General features: G+C 36.4%; 1 protein-coding gene and 1 long non-coding RNA gene across 2 annotated transcripts in view; both read left to right on the top strand.

Annotated features, from left to right (window-relative positions):
- The window catches only part of LOC310731156, a 282,526-nt gene that overhangs the window by 51,280 nt on the left and 212,824 nt on the right, over positions 1-18,422 (top strand). The gene's annotated exons all lie outside the window — the stretch shown is intronic.
- Positions 9,369-18,422, top strand: part of ppp1r14d (protein phosphatase 1 regulatory inhibitor subunit 14D) — an 11,394-nt gene continuing 2,340 nt past the window's right edge. Inside the window, exons 1-2 of the mRNA XM_083550552.1 lie at positions 9,369-9,852; positions 16,598-16,678. Of these exons, the coding sequence (XP_083406678.1) occupies positions 9,679-9,852; positions 16,598-16,678 (255 nt within the window). The 5' untranslated portion in view covers positions 9,369-9,678. The remainder of the gene's footprint in view (positions 9,853-16,597; positions 16,679-18,422) is intronic.

The following is an 18,422-nucleotide window of genomic DNA, read 5'->3' as shown; positions in this document are numbered from 1 at the left end:
TTCCCCAAACAATGATTTTAGTGTGGCAGGAAGCACTATCTTGCTGACAAAGGCCACTGCCATTATAGAATACTGTTGCAATGAAAGGATATTTTATACACATATAAAAAAATAATAAAAGATGAGAAAAGATGGAATGACATTGAGGGAATGACATTGAGGGAATGACATTGCTCAGAGCATCTCCAAGATGTCTATCATCAGCTAAGATGTGCTGCATGATGAGATGCACAACATTGCTGTATAAGGCTGCTGGGTCAGTGTAAATCTCCAGGGTCTGAGAAAAACCTGTCCTTTAGACAGTACTGTAAGTTGATACTATTGACATATTGTAAACACACACACACACACACACACACACACACACACACACACACACACACACACACACACACACACACACACTTACAGATCCAACATAGTTTTACTTTGGACAAAACTTTACTTTACTTTACTTTACTTTACTTTATTTTTTACTTTACTTTACTTTAAAAAGCCTTTACCTTTAAGAAGTGAAGGTCAGTCAATCTAAAACTCTCAAGAACTTTAAATGTATTCCCAAGTGCAGTCTCTCACTGTGGTGAAAGAGGTTCTAATGAGGATTGTTTTAGGAAAGAAAGACCAAGAGCTATCTCTGCTGCAAAGTATAAGTGTATTAGAATTACCAGCCTCAGAAATTGCTAATTTACATAAATGCTTCTTGGAGTTCAAGTGACATATTTCAACATAAACTATTTAGAGGAGACTGATTCCAAACAGTCCAAATTGAGATTTTTGGTTCTAACTAGCCAAATCTTTGTTACACATAGACAGGATGAATGGACAGTTCCTCACTATCTTTAGGTCACGTTTAAACCCCTCAAGTTAACAGTTATTATGCTGCCCATTAAGAAACTTAATTAAGATTCAAATAAACTATCCAATTACAGACCCATTTTAAATCTTCCGTTTATCTCTAAGATTTAAGAAAAGATTGTGTCTGCCCAGTTATGTTCCTTCTTACAAGAAAACAATATCTTTGAAGAGTTTCAGTCTGGTTTCAGGCCCCATCATAGCACAGAAACTGCTCTAGATAAAATAAGAAATGATCTGTTTTTAGCTTCAGACCAAGGCTATGTCTCTCTGTTAGTTTTAATAGACCTTTGTGCTGCATTTGACACTATAGACCATGACTTTCTCCTGGATCGCTTAGAGAATTACATCAACATTCAGGGACAGGCATTAAGCTGGTTAAAATCCTACCTGTCAGATTGTTACCATTATGTAGATTTAAATGGAGAACTGTCCATTTTAATGCAAGTAAACTATGGGGTGCCACAAGGTTTAGTTCTAGGACCACTGCATTTCTCAATATTCATGCTTCCCTTGGCGAAATATTATTAGAAGTCATGGGATTAGTCTTTTTTAAGGAAGTACGGTCTGCCACAGGAGCTGTTGATGCAGTACATCAGTCTACACTGCAGTAATTGAATCTGCCCTGTGTTCATCCACCACCATCAGGTTTGGACCAGCAACAAACAGGACAGAAACAGACTGCAACACAGCAGAACAATTCATTGGCGCTCCCCTGCCTACTCTTTAGGACTTAAGGGCCATACAAGAACCAGAAATCACTACTGACCCTTCACACCCTGGACACAACATCTTTCAGCTCCTCCCTTCTGGCAGGCGCTACAGAACTTTGTTCACCAAAACTGCCAGACACAGGAACAGTTTCTTTCCCCAGGCAATCACCCTCATTAATAACTCACCTTAAATATATTTCCTGCTTCATATCAATAAGTACTGCCTTATCAGAACTGTCAGTCATCACATCTGTATATGTTACACACACTATGGCTGCTGTATATTGTACAAAGTTCTATAGTAAACTCTTTATCATATCTGACGCACAATACTGTTATTTGCACTACCATGCACTCTCACACTTTATGTACATTACTGATCGGTCATATAATCTGTATCCCTATTTAATTCTCATACTGTCTTTATTGTCTCACATTGTCTGTAACTTCTTGTATAGGTTGTTTTTGTCTTGTCTTGTCTTGTGTGTTTGGTCTTGTATAATCCAAGCTGAATGTATAGTTAATTTATGTCTGTACTTTGAGAGTCACTAACAGCTGGAACCAAGTTCCTGTGTGTCAACACACTTGGCCAATAAACCTGATTCTGATACTGATTAGCTTCCACTGCTATGCTACCCAGTTATATATCTCCTGAAAACCAGCCGATACAGCTTAATTGGTCTGTTTAACAGTGTGTTAAAGATTTAACAGATTGGATTGCGCATAACGTTTTATTATAAAATTCAGATAAAACAGAGATTTTGCTCAACGGCCCCAAAAGACAGAAGCTCCAGCATTTTAACCTGTGTTTAGAAGGCTTTACTGTAAATGCTAGTTCAACAGTAAAAGACCTGGGAGTTTTTTTAGACAGCAACTTGTCTTTTGAAAATCATATCAACCGTATTACTCTCTACTGCTTCTCTTTCTCTCCCCATCCCAAGGCATCCTGAGGTTGCGCCAGCTACAGTCATGTCCCACCTCGTGAAGATTGTGGACCTTTAAAGAAGTAGATGCCGAACCCACAAACATCCCGAACCATCTAGAGACCCATAATCTTGCATTCCGGTGCTCATGATATTTCTCACTCTTCAGTGTTGTGTATTGTTTAAATTATTTATAATCATAATCTTGATGTCACCCAAATGAGACTAGGTTCCCCTTTTGAGTCTGGTTCCTCTCAAGGTTTCTACCTCATAACATCTAACAGAGTTTTTCCTTGCCACAGTCGCCGTGGCTGCTCATCAGGGATAAATACACCTCGCTCACCTTAAAATCTTAAATTCTGTTATGCTGCTTTGAGACAATGCACATGTCAATGCACATGTCTATGCTTGACTAATGCACATGTCAATGCACATGTTGATATAATCCAAAACAGAAGATGTGTTAATGTCCATGTTTGTGTGAGATTCCAGTATGGCCTGTGAAACAAATATGTTACAGTCAGTATCTTGAAACTGTTGCTGTAAAGAAGAAATGTCCTCACCTCTATTTTCATCAGTGTTTGATAGGTGTTGTCTATTGAATAGCAGGAACAAAGAGAGGTGATCAGATTGACCCAAATGGGGGAGGGGAATGGCCATGTATGCCTCAGGCATGTTTGTATATACCTGATCCAGCGTGTTGTCCTCTCTGGTAGAGAACTGCTCAAGAGAAATTCTGGAAGAACAGATCTTAAAAACACTGTTAAACGATTAGTATTATATGTAAAGGCTATTAAACAGCAGTCCAAATCTAATAATGTAAAAAAACAGAGTAAAAAACAAAGTATTATTTTGGGTTGCGGTTACATGAACTACAGTTCAGATGGTGAGAAACAAGTTGTGAAAGTGAGTAGTTACTGCTTAAGTTAACTAGTTCTTTGTACATAGGTGAGTTTTCTAAAATCTATAAACATTGTATTTTTCTGGCTAGGTTAGCTTGTGTTTCTGTCAGCTAACATTGATTATTCAAACACAAACGGAGACTAAGGGGACATGAGCAACCTGTTAGCGACGTTAGCACTATTTTTAATAGCCACATTTATGTTAATTAATGCCACTTGTGATATAACATTTCGAAGCTGTGCTAACTTTGGTGCCTTCGGCCATTGCCCTTCATATGTGTGAAGTGGATAACTAAAAAAAAAACGAGCCTACGTTGATTCGATCATTTTCAGTTCTATGAAGTGATACACAAAAGTCAAAACGTTTTCACACCATGTTTTTCCCATATGTTCTAGTGATTGCCACATAATGTGGAAATGTAAATTGTGTGAATTTGCTAGTGCCTTAAAAACAAGGCTGTTTAGACATTACAGAATCCATCATGGACAGTATTCCACAATCTCGCCTTTACTTTGCCTGTATAATAATTGCATGTGCACATTTAGTACTTATAATTTAATGATGATACATATGTCTAGAATACATTCAGAGAAAAATGTGGTACTTGAAGACTTGATTTGGCAGTTAAGAAGGAAAGAAATTTCCATTTAGTTGCTGGTAGTTTCTTGGTTTCTGTATATTATTTTAATGTAAAAGTACATGCTTACATATATGCAAAGTGTTTCCAAAAAGTTTACATTAAGTTGACCTTAAAGGAATATTGTGATTGGTTGATGTTTAGTTTTTTCCTGATCGAAGCTGACCGATTGCTGCTGTTTATATTTACTGTAAAGCCATAAAAATTCAGTTAAATTCCCCAGAATGCCAAACATTTTCTTAAATAATGTGGCTTATTTAGCAGCTTTGTGATATTTTAACATGAGAACTGGATATGCATTATTGAAAATTATGAGTAATTGAGAACCTGCATTGCATGTGTTCTAACAGTAAGGGCAACATACATATATTGATATTTAAGGATCATGTAGGCATTTGGTGCATGTTGACTCTTGAAATTACTTTTTGTATTTCATGTTACAGTTCTCCCTAATACAGTACAATGGAAGTGACTGATGTACTGAAACTGAGGGTCATCCTAGATGATGAGAACGCTGAAAGGCAGATTTTGCCCGCTTGTCCTGAGAATGGCCTAATTGTTGAAGTTAAAGCTTAGATTTTGACTTTCGGCTTCAGTTTGAAGACCCAGGGTTTGACAATGCACTATGCAATTTAGTTGACAGTTAGAGGTTATGATGGTTGGAAGAACAGCCTATGCTTTAAAATGGGCAACTACAGGACCAAAGTGACCAGGGCTGGCATAAAGGATTCCCGATTATCCATGTGGACAGACTAAGGACATTTTAGAAACCAAGAGGCTTGAGATGGTGGACCAGTTCAAGAAGGCTGTAACTGAAAGAGACATGACTCTCATTCATTATCATATGCAACACACCTTTGCTCTCAGGCGTGAAGAAATTGTGAATTTAGCCCCTTCAACTGCTGAACTAAAAGATAGATGGCCTGCACTCTTTTTTGAAGCTCAAGTTAGTAAAAAAAAAATCTTAGTTTAATATGGATTGTCTATTTGTCTGTTTTTGTTCCCAATGCAGCTTTACAGCAAATTTCACAGGATAACAAATCAAAATCTGCCATTTTCGTTCTGTGCTGCTCATCACAAATATACACCTCAGTTGCTAAAACTGTACATAAAGAGGAAAATAGGATATTTTGGTAAGAAGATGGAAGAGGGTTTGATGACATATGAAGAACAAGTAAATATATTTTAGTGCATTGCATTACATAATAGTAAATGTGAACACTCGACCCTGAGATCTTTATGCAATGTATTTGTTTCTGCAAAAGGACAAGAATGACATCAGTGTATCCAGAACAGCAGCCCTGGCAGGCCTTTCACTTTACTTAAAGGAGGACTCCTTACAGATCTTCAAAATTTCCAAGGTATTGTTATTGTCTTTTTACATATCTGCAAGTACAATGACCTTATTAAATATTCTAAGCATTGCTTTGAACATGGGTAAAAACATTCAGGCTACATTTGCACCCTATTATACAGAACAAACAAAGAGCAATAATACATCTCATAAATCTCTTATATTAATTTAAAATGTTGAAAATACTACATTGCAGAATGCCAGACATGACAATATGATTTAGAATTTTATATCTTAAAATTATTTTTTTGATATTATTCTATGTAAAACCATGGATGGTGTAATATATATATATATATATAAAAAAAAATAAATAAATATATATATATATATATATATATATATATATATATATATATATATATATATATATAATTATTTTTTTTTTTCATTTCATCTTCTCCCGCTTATCCGTAATTCGGGGGCAGCAGTCTAAGCAGATTCCCCTGACACTTCTCCGTGTCCAGGGATCGGGCTGTCAAGGCCCCCGCCTTCGACTGCTGCCCAATCCTCTCAGCACCGGTCCCTTACGGTCCCTCCTGCAGGTGGTGAGCCCACGGGAAGGCGGCCCCACGTTGCTCCGACGTCACGGTCCTTGATTTATTATTCTCGTAAGGGTCCCTGGAGCATAGAGGGTTAAGGGGCCTTGCTCAAGGGCCCAAGAGTGGCAGCTTGGCGATACCGGGGCTTGAACCCCCGGTACCACTTTCACATCCCATGGAAACGATTACATGTTTTATTTCAGGTTGAACGTAAGTGAACAGTAGTAAACTGTTTTTGGAGCTTTTGACATTAAGATGTCTTATATTCCAAAATAAAATTTTCAGATTTCAACCAAATAAACTGTTTGAGTTGTTTGGTTCCCTGGTGGTCTAGTGGTTAGGCTGCGGCGCTCTCACCGCTGCGGCCCGGGTTCGATCCCCGGTCAGGGAACCAACCTCAGCCACTTTCAGTGCTGGTCCCAAGCCCGGATAAATTGGGGAGGGTTGCGTTAGGAAGGGCATCCAGCGTAAAAACATGTGCCAAATCAAACATGCGGAGGATCCGCTGTGGCGACCCCTAAGGGGAGAAAGAAAACTGTTGTTTCAGGTTGTTGGTGTCTTATATTGTGTTTCTAGCACTTATATGGTTTGTAGCATTCTATTTCCCCAAATGAAATTCTTTAAAAATCAGACAATGTGATTTTCTGGATTTTTTTCTCATTTTGTCTCTTATAGTTGAAGTGTACCTATGATGAAAATTACAGGCCTCTCTCATCTTTTTAAGTGGGAGAACTTGCACAATTGGTGGCTGACTAAATACTTTTTTGCCCCACTGTATATACCTAGTTACTTGTAATTAAATGGAGTGATTGTTTATATGTAAATTATTAAGTTATTAAACTTAATCATTTAAAGCAATCCATTTCCTCAAATGGTTTGAGTGGAACTTACTTATCAGGTTTTACAGTGCAGGTCTAACTGTGGCATGCAAGAGTAGGATCAGGACTTCCCTCTGATCAGAAATGAAGTTCAGCTTGAACTGATCCTGAAGTTGAACCATTTAGGAGTGCACATGAAGGGAAATACCTGCTTCTAGATGTGGAATGAATGAATGTTGTTGGCTGTGAAATCTGAGCTGCAGTGGCACTTAATAATTCAGTGCATGTAACAGACGGTGTATCAGCAGGGTGAAACAGCTGACTGATATGCCCTGCCAAAACAAAAGAAAAATAATGAAGACATTACTGTTACAGTAATCAGACCTGTGAAAGATCCATAATGGTGCTCTAGCCATTGTAGATCTGTGTTCTTTATTGAAATCTAATGCAGGTGAACACTACACAAGTTTGAACTCTGTTGAAACATATATACAAATATACATATTTGAACCAGCCATGCACATGATCATGGACATCACTGCAAATGATATCACACTACTATTATGTAATCTTACAGCTGATATACGTAATGAAAATAAAAACATGCATCAATAAAATGCCTCTTCTTATCGCTGTCATGCTTTATAATGTGAGACTTAATTGTAAATCAGATAATTAGAAAATCTATAAAAAACAAACATAAAAGCTATACTTTACAGTATATTTGTGCTTTTTTTTATTGTACATTTGTGTCTCTTCTAAAATGTGGTTGAAAATATAAAGGTGGTATTTTCTTGATATAAATCTGAACACTTCTCGATTCCCGATTTGGGAAGTACATTTATTGTATTTAGTTGTTTAATTACCTAAAATTAATCTGAAAAAATATAAAGTAGTCCTGAGCAACTCAAAAATGATGAGGATGGATTTGGCCTGTAATTAATATTAAGTCTACCACAATGGCTTATGACCATAGTTTGCATAAATAGTTCTGCATCACTGAATAGCACACCTCAGCAAAAATAGAACTATAATGAATGGACATTAGTTGTCACCAAGATGAGAATGGGTTCCTTTTTAAATTTTCTTCTCATTCCATCTCAGGAAGTATTTCCCCGCCACTGTCACCACTGGTTCGCTCATTAGGGATGACCTTATAAGGGTTAAACTTATAGGAACATATAAATTGACATTTTATAACCTATTTCTTCTGCAGAGCTGCTTTGAGACAATGTCCATTGTTGAAAGTGCTATACAAATAAAACTGAATTGAATTTTTTAAAGTAACTATAAAGGAAATGACAACACAATGCTGATGAAGTTTTAATTACAATTAATCAGATGGTAATACATTTTACAATTTAATTTCTATAATTTAAATACCAGGTCGTACCAATATGTTATTACTTCTATACTCTAACTCATTTACAGGGTATACGTAATGAAAGGCTCATATTAATAGTTAAAAACATTTTTTTAAAAATATTAACATTTTTTTTATTTAGTAAAGAAATGTCATCTTTAAGGATTTGTTTATTTAACATTCATGGAAATCATCAATGCTTTGCAAGATTTCTTCCACAGGTAAGATCTCAGCATGGAGAACATGGAGTTTTTACAAATACTACATGTCAGGAGAGGTAAAAATAGATTACTGGAGAATAGACCACTGAGAATAGAGAATAAGAATAGACCACTGATAAGGGGCAGTGACTGTTTATAACAGTTATAACATTAGTGATAGCAGGAAGTGATTTGTAATTATAAACAGATTAATGTATGATGTCTTTCGAATAACAAATTGTTATACTGGTATAAGAGTAATGCAAAACATTAGGACATACTGTTCCACTTAATTGATTATTTTCCCATAACAGCACGCCCTGTGGTGTTTAATTTATTACATGCTACACCCTGTTATAATTATCCATAATAATATCGATATTGTGGACACTTACTGTAGATATGCTGTAAATATTCATAATTTTTTAGCACTCCTACAGTACTGTTCTTTACATATCATCAACCCTTGGCGCATCACTAAACAGCATTCACTAAGGTATTGTAGATTGTCAGCAGTTTGTCGGCAGTTTATGTAAATTTCAACTGACACATGAGCTAATCATATCCTTCAAGTGGGACAGTGTTTGATTCACAGTAAACATATGACCGTGTCTCTCTCCTGTTTAATGAAAACATTTCAAAGCCAAATCCATTATACCCAAATGTTTCCGGGCTCAGGATATTACACGTGCAGAAAACACTATTAGCTGTGAAAATTGGATTCTAAGCTTCCAAGGTAATATTGCATTCCCAGAGCTCTGTAGGTATACAGAGTAAGCAGATATATTGCATCAACATGCAGTATGTTTCCTCCATTAAGCCATTTACAGTGAAAGCTGTGTAAAGTGTGGATGTAACATAAAGTTGGGTGTTTTTCAGTAAACTCTGTCACTCATCTTGTACTTTTCAGCTTATCAGTCTCTCTCTCTGTGACCTGTGCTCGTGGACTCTCATAAAACACTCTGGGAAACAACACACACACACACACACACACACACACACACACACACACACACACACACACACACACACACACACACACACACACACACACACACACACACACACACACACACACACACGCATACACAAAAGCTTCCATTACAAGCCTCCAAAGAAACAGACGGTGAGCGTGCAAGTAGCTGAAAGACAGTGAGAGAAAGACAGAGAGAAGAAGAGCTGTAATAAAAGCCAGTCAGAGGGGCTGTTATAGAGAGCGTGAGCAGCAATTCTGAGAGAGGGAGGGTGACAGAAAGAGAGGTGGCAAGACAGAGAGGGAGAGAGAGAGAGAGAGAGAGAGAGAGAGAGAGAGAGAGAGGGAGAGAGACGGCTTGCAGAGTGCTCTTCCTTGTTTGTGTGCAGCCGTGGCAGCCATGGCGTCGGAACCAGGCACCCAGTCCAGGGTGATGTTTCAAACCAAAGAGGAGGAGCCCCCCCATCGCAAGTTGGGCAAACTGACAGTGAAATACAACCGTAAAGACCTCCAAAGGAGATTGGACATTGAGGAGTGGATCGACGGGCAGCTGCACCTGCTTTATGACTGTGAGGTGAGAGACAGAATGATCAGAGCACTGTAAGTTCTTAGAGTGTTATTTCATATAGACCTGTTTAGTAAATCATCCAACAGGGTAAAGTGTGTAGTACACACCCAGAGAGACATGGCTACTCAGGTTCAGTCTTCATAAATGATCAATTAAGAGCCCATTTTTAACCAGTTTATTTATCACACTGAATTCTAAAATACTAGAGGACTAATTCAGGATTGTAGTACTGAACCTGGTGCTGCCATAGATTAATGATCAGTGAGATCAGTTCTGCTGTCTTGTCATGCTTGTCACTTGACAGGTTGTATCTTACTTTAGGTGTCCTCATATGCCTTCCTGCTAAGGCAGTAAACTGGCCAGAAATAAAAGCTAAACTTATGGCATGGATCAGTGAGAAAAGAAATAACTACAGCTATCCCTTGGTTTGTCATGGACTTGGACATACTATATGCTTTTAAAAAAATGCATAGAATAAGCACCCTACTTTTGCTTTTGGGTGACATTTTTATTTGCTAATCTTACTTCAAATGACTGAGACAGGATACAAAAGTTAAGGGTCTGGCTCAAGGACCCAACTATAGCAACTTGGTCCTGTTGAGTGTTGTTTCAGATTATTAGACAAATGCCTTGATCATGCAGAAAGATACATTATCCTGGAGGTCATACACACTGGATTGCCCATGTTTCTATTAGAGAAGGTGTGTTTGGGGGGGTGTTGTAAATGTGAGATTTATATGAAATACGCTCAGCTGTCTCTGGAGATACCATGGCAACAAGGACCACTGCAATGTATGATAGAAAAAAATATGCACAATGGAACACAATGTTTATCCAAGTACTTATGATGATGACAACGAAAGATTTAACATTACTTCTCCGACCTCAAACAAATAAAATGGCAATGGCAACAAACGGAAGTTATGACACGCAATTTTAAAAACATTGTTTGCTTTCTATATTGGTTGGGCTTGAAAATAAGTTGTACAATAATTTTAAAGCTAGGACTAAAGTCTGGAAGGTGAAACGCTTAGGCTGACATGCCTGCTTGTTTTTGTTATATACACTGATTCCTGTCTATTTGCCTCCCACTTCCGCTGATTATCAGTGTCCTTTCGACAGAGTGACAGTGTCAGTAGGTGGGTTGCAGCCAAAATCACTTGCAGCTGTCCACATATTGTAGCACAGGATCTGTGTGAGATTCAGCTCACAGATGAACAGGAGAGAGAAACAGTTTTAGATTATTTTTTCACTTTAAAAAAAAAATCTAAGTTGCGTTTGTTGATCATGTGCGGCTTGTAAACGTCATTTGAACTGAAATGAAATTGTTGTATTGTATTGAGACATGTGGACATTAATAAAGGAGAAAAATGTATAAACTGATAAACTTATCACCTTATTGGCAAAATCTTTCATTTTAAATACAGTAAGGAAATCACTGTAATCAGCTACATCTCAACATTATAAATGCATCAGAAATATGTTAAACAACCAACATGTTATACATTTAAACAAGAAGTGGTTGTTAAATTGTGATAGCAGACTAGTGACAACATGATAGATTGTCAACTAAAGAACCATAAACTGTTGCCATGTTTTTTAGGTATCATTTGAAAAGCTGGCACAGGACCATCACATGACAGGATCACAGTCAATAAATGGTTATTTACTGTAAAGTCTCAAAAGCAGGCTATCCAAGTGCATACATCTAAACAAACAACAATGATAAAAAATCTCTATTTATATACATTTACTCTTCAATAAAATGATATCAAATAGTTTCTAAATTACTTGAAAATGAAAGACAACTAGAATGTCCCAGACATTCTTGCTGATCTGAAGTTACTTTTTTACAATGGAGAAAGCCTATTTCTGCTTTCTTTCTTTCGGCTTCTCCCATTAGGGGTTGCCACAGCGGATCATCCGTATTCATGATCTGCATGTTCGATTTTGCATGTTTTTATGCTGGATGCCCTTCCTAACACAACCCTCCTTATTTATCCGGGCTTGGGACTAAGAGTGCACTTGCTTGTGTAACCCTAATGGCTGGGGTTGGTTCCCTGACCGGGGCTTGAACCCAGGCCGCAGCGGTGAGAGCACCGCATCCTCACCACTAGACCACCAGGGAACCTTGAGTAAGCTTATTTCTGCTATCATTCTTTTTTTTTTCTCCATTAACTGGATTCATGCTCCTGTTATGTTTTCATAAATATGATGAAAATCGCATGGTTGCAAATTTCTACCATTTCTCACACTTTCAAATTTGTGAAAAACACCCAATTAGATTTTTTTTCATCTCTTATTGACTCACTAATTAACACCTAGCTGCACTCAAGAGATGGATCCTTGTTTTAAAATGATAGAAGGAAACTGGAGAACCCAGAGGAAAGCCCAATGGGCACAGGAGAACATGCACACAAACTACACTCAGTCCATGACCTGAACTTAGGATCAAACTGGGGAGCTGTGAGATGGAGATGTGAGATGTTACCCATTGAGTGACAGTGCTGCCTCCATTATCCCTACAACAATATCCATTTATTCATGAGCTCAAATACAGTATAAAATTGCTCGACCTTCCAGAAATTATGCCTGTTTGAATTGCCAAAATTTGGGAATGTTTGCAAACAAGAGACCTAGACACATGTTTCTTAATGGCCTTGCCCCCTATAATTGTATTATGAAACTAGAAGCCAGTAAACTGATGTTCTAATATGCAAACATTCATTATGTTCACAATATGCTCTCTGTGGTATACATCACTCTACTGCTCTGTGGGATGTTCGACAACATGCTGGTAAGTTTGTTTAGATGGAATTTTGTGTGTTAGCATATAGACGATTCTACTGTTAAAGTGAGACTGTGATTGTTGTCAGAAGGTTTCCTGAGGCATTTATGCACTCTTGTGCTTTTAGTTTATGTATGCAGAGTACTTTACACACAATATTAGACAGATTGTTGAGGCTAATATTCTCTTGTGATGCAGCTGATGTTCACATTTTCACAAAATCATTACCTTCCTTCAAGGTTTTATGGAGGCCATGTCTGTTAAAATGGTGGTTTGCATGGTTGCTAACATTGCTAACATGTCTTACTTTCAGTACATTAATAAAAAATATTTCTCCCATGACTAAATAAACTCACTATAATATAATATTTAGCATTTTTCTTTTTGCATTTTTGCATTTATTTTGCATGAACAACTGTATTTCTTTATAAAAAGCAATTTATTATTAAGTTTTCTACTTAGAAAGCACTTAGCTAGGTGCTAAGTCACAGTACTTGAGTGGCAATGCATTTGTCCACATGGTCGATAAAGAGGCTGAATTTTGCATGGCTTGGCTGAAAGGTTACGCTTTGGGTATGGCAAGTCTTCATGTGGAAGCGTTTACCGTCAGTCCCCAGTGTCACTGAATGAATTATTCATTCTCATCTCTAATGCATTCAGCCACTCATTGGATGCCACAAAGGCTTCGTGTGTCTCTGACTGCATTTTCATGTATTACAAATAAATAAATAAATCATGTCATGATGACTTCCTATCAGCAACGTTGTTTGAATTGATGACAAGACACAAGTGAATGCATGGAAGCTTAGATGGAAAGCACTTTGGGTATATAAAAGCAATGATAGGGCCATCAGTTAAAAATGTAGGCGAACTGATGGAAAGCAAAATCGTGCACCTAGCTGTGGCAGAAACATTTAGCTTTAGACTTGGTGCACAGAAAGTTTCATTATAAAAACTCACAGTAGAAGTGTTCTAATTGGATATAACCTTTATAACTACTGTTTTATGATTGTAGTAGAAACTTCCTTTATTTCTCTGGAAGGAATATGATACTAGACATTCGTTTCAGAGAAAGAAATGTTAGGATTTGCACTAATCCAAACTAGTGTATGTCCAAAATATTTCAAGCAAGGCTTGTCCTGAAATAAATTATTCAGCTACTCGAGCTTTATTACATACTCATTTCTGGCCCTGGTGCAGAAAGATGATGATAGATGGATAGAACACTTAAAATCTTCAAATGCCCTAGGAGCTTTAAAAGTCTACATATCATATAAGTGCCAATTCAGCAGGGCCCACTACAACTGAATATTATATAACTTAAGAGTTGGAATATAATACCTGAGTATACAATTGGATTAAATATGCCTTCTGATGTCATCAAATGTCCAACACCTCAAAACAATATTGTATGCTTTCAAACCTTTTCCACAATGTGAGGATGAAAAGACATACTTTAGCATAGTAACATAGCAATTATTACACTAATCTGTTTTTCTTGCATAGAAATTGTCATGGGTTCACATTTTATTTTGTGGCCCCATCACAATCTTTGGTCATACACTTTATGGACAAGTATTGGGACACCTGCCTTTTCCAGCTCTATGTGGTTCTTCCCCAAACTGTCACCACAGAGCTGGGGGCACACAATTGTAAAGGATCTATTGAAGGATTTCACTTCCTCTTAACTAGGAGACCCAAACTTGTTCCAGCAGGACAATGTCCATCTGCACATGGCGATCTCCATAAAGATATGGGTTGGAGTGGAAAATCTTGAGTGGCCTCAACCCTATTTAATGAATGTAAATACTGACTCCACCCCAAGCCTTCTCATTCTTTATTACTCCCTGAATTTACTAATGCCCTTGTGGCTGAATGACCACAAATATCTACAAGCACACTCTAAAATCAAGCAGAACATCTTCCCAGAAGAGTGGCAGTTGTTATAAAGGGAAATAGGGGCCTAATGTAGAAAGGAATTTTCAAAAAACCACATACCAGTCATATGGTCAGGTGTCTAAGCAAGCCAATTTAACATTTGTACACAGTTAACATAATGTGACAGCCATTTTTTCAAGCGTATAAGCTTAAGCTTATAATACTGCAGCCAATAGATCTATACATAACATGCACAAACATGTAACATGTACAAAAGCTCTTCCTGCTCTCCTGTGAGTGTGAATTATAATAATGAATTATAGCATGGATCATTTAACAGCTTGGACAAACTGCACAATACAGGACTCAGTGAAGCTTCTCAGTCCCCCTCTACTGAAGCAGAGAAGCTGCATCAGATTTTGTGTGAGAGCTCATTACTAACACTGGGTGCAAAGTTCTGTTCTTCATACTTTTACTTACTATATGGCAAAGTTCCTGTAGACTGTATTCTCTCCATGTTATTTTAGAATCCATGTTTTAGATCTTATAATACATTTTCATAAAACCGACCATGAGCCAAAGAATTACAAGTAAAAGACAGATCATGTTTATGTTAATAAACACTGGATATATGCAAATGCAGGTTAAGGCTTATTTTAATAAATACATTAACAAAGATACAAAATTGACATGCAGGCTCAGAATCAGCAATCAGAGGAAAAAGGTCAGGTGATCAACAAACAGTATATTATATATACTGTATATATATATATATATATATATATATATATATATATATATATATATATATATATATATATATATATATATATATATATATATGGCAACCTTGAACCAGAAACAAAGTACAAAAGACAGGACGGGATCAGAGTAGCATACAGGATGCAAAGCCTTGGTAAAAAATAAAAGTAATTTGATTGGGTATAAGGTATATTGATGACTAATTATTAAGAAGGTGATTGTAAACTCTATAGTGGGGGCTGTAAGTTGGAGTCTCCGTCAGTCATGTGTGAAGGCCACATGTCTGTTTGACAGTGATGGCAGAAAATAAAATTATTTTTTGCATGTGGTAACCAAACAAAATCTTGGTGTAATTATTAAAGGATTAGACAATCATGTGGAAAAATAGAATGAGATATTGATATTTGTGTCCATCACTGAATGTGGTAAGGCAGCAAAATGTGATAAATTCATTATCAAGAGGTAATTAAAGGCATCTCATTGCAATAGCCAATCAGATTAGCCCCCCCTTAGTGTGAAGTGAGTGTGGGCTGTGCAACGTAAACAAAATAGTTTCCTTAATTACTATATTTTATGTTAATGTAATGAACTGAGATACAGCAACACTTACATACAAGAACAAAAGTGAATAGTATGGAGAATATACAGAATAATTAAATTATTAAAATAATATACAAAATAAATAACAAATTAGGCGAGAGTTTAAATACACACCGATGGAGAGCAATCACAATATGTTTCTTCATTTAAGACAAATCACAGTGTCATTCATTCTTCAAGGTTAATAAATATTGTGTCTCAATTCATTATAGTCCTATTTTTTGAAAAGAATCAGAGTTCACAATGAGTAGTTTAATGTATTTAACACAAAATCCTACCAAAATGTGGAATTTATCTATTAGTTCATGCTTATCCACAGAACCTGGAGGAAACATGCATACATACAGAGAATGCTAAACCCCTCACATACAATAAATCCAGCAACACTTTTAAAATGGTCCATGGATTCAAGCTTGAATTAGAAAAAATAGCAACATATATATATATAAAGGAACATGAAAATGGTCAGAAATGAGAATTATTTTCATTTGAAAACGTTAAAGTGCAATATATTGACAGTGCTATATAGTGAAGTACTCATTTTGTTGAGTACTTCTATATTAACAGTATCTCTCAAGACTATTTACAATGTCCTTCACTTTAAATGGTATCACATTCTTCTACCTTCAACATGGTGTCTCTGCATTATCTAAATTCAAACATAAAAATCTGTATTTTGATCTAATCTTTTAGCAAAGCTTATCACATATCTGCTTTTCCCAGGAGGAAGAGATTCCTGAGTTAGAGATTGACATTGATGAACTTCTGGAGCTCTCAGATGAAGAACAGAGAACCAGACTTCATGTAAGTTGTAAATTTTTTATATTACACCCCCATACACAACTACATAAAACAACATGATGGTAGGTTAGATTTTTAGTGTTGGCTATAGAAATATTACATATAGACATATTGAGATTTTGGACGTCACCTATGTTTCTAACATTGTTAAATAAATGCTATGGTGCTTTTTAAATGGAATTAAATCCTAACCTTATGTCAGTCAAAATTTGTTACAGTATATATATTTTCAATATAATGTCATATTGTGGAGTCAGTGTGCATTGCACATGCTTTTATTGGCAAACACACAATTACACCCCACAGCAGCAGGCATGGTTATCCACTGGTCTAGCTATGCCAGGAAAGAAACAATACAGGGAACAGAACCCAGCAGACTCCCTCTGGAAGGCACATCATGTCGTAAAATAGTCTTGCAACCAAAATAACTTGTTTTCTCCTGAGAGCCAAACTATAATGATCTGTGCCTTTTCTCTAAGCCTTTGGTGACTTTGATTTGGCCAACCATGTCATACATAAGAAAAGGAAAAAAGCCACTAATACAGATATTCTATTATTCTTTAATACCTAATGTAACATATTTTGTGTAATATTAGAGAATATAAGTTAAGTTATATTTACCCAATTTGGAAAAAATATTGATTTTCACTGATATTAGAAGCATATGACTGTATAGTTTATAACCTGAATAGCTGTAATAGGCATTTAAATCAGTTGTACTATAAACGAGATGGTTTCTTTGTTTGTATTGTACTATTTATAGGTTTTGTTCAACTAGAAAACTTTGAAATAAAATCTGCATTAATTTAGCAGATTAAAGTTTTAACTTATTTGTTCATTTATAAAAATGGGAGAACCATGGCAATATTTTTTACTATAATATAGTTTGGTATAATGAAAATATACTTTCGTGGCCATGGCCATTAATCAAGTGTGATTTTTTTAAATTAGCAATATGTGTTGTTTTGGATCGGACAGTGCAGGATTCAGAATCATTTAACTTCATGGCATTTGACAAACTTCTTTAACTAAAGTAAATTGAAGTGAATTTATTTATCAGTAAATATCCTGGTACTAGTTCACTAGGCCATGGAGTACTAGGAGTACTATCAATCTAAAAACTATTTTGGGAGGTAACAGCTGTCATCTCTGATCACCTTTCTGGTTAGTCCTAAGGTGACTTCCATTCTTCATGACATTTCTGGCATATGTTATCCATGTGGCCGGTTAGAAGTAGTGAAATAAAACACTAATTAGGTATATAACCGTGGCTTCATTAAGCTTGGATAACTGCCATGTTTCCCTTGTAATTCAGAACCGCCTTTTGACCTGGTGAGAACTAGACGAGAAAAGATGGCAGTGTGACAACAGTGTTTGTTGCAAATCTGCATCCATTGTCACTTTGTGACTGTTGAAAGATCTCTGCATAAACAAAATTCATCCAAGTGATTTTCACTGCACATGGTGGTTATTCAGATTTGTTTGAGCAAGAAATTGCATAGGGAATTTACTGCAGATTATTAGGGTTCAGTTTTCTTAAATAACTAATTTTGATGCATTTTTATAGACAGGGATTATTTTTGCATAAAGAATTCAGAAGTGACAGTCTGTACAGTAGGACCAAAATCATGATGTAATTCCAAATCAACACAGTTTGCACCGCAAAGATACAGCTCAGTTGTACAATATATATTATTCAAGTAGCTTGGCTATATTGGTTATATAACTTGATGATATAAGAATAATT

The sequence above is a fragment of the Silurus aristotelis genome (assembly GCF_946808225.1).
Source record: "Silurus aristotelis genome assembly, chromosome: 9".
Classification (NCBI taxonomy): Eukaryota; Metazoa; Chordata; class Actinopteri; order Siluriformes; family Siluridae; genus Silurus; species Silurus aristotelis.
This window is presented reverse-complemented; position numbering and strand designations above follow the sequence as displayed.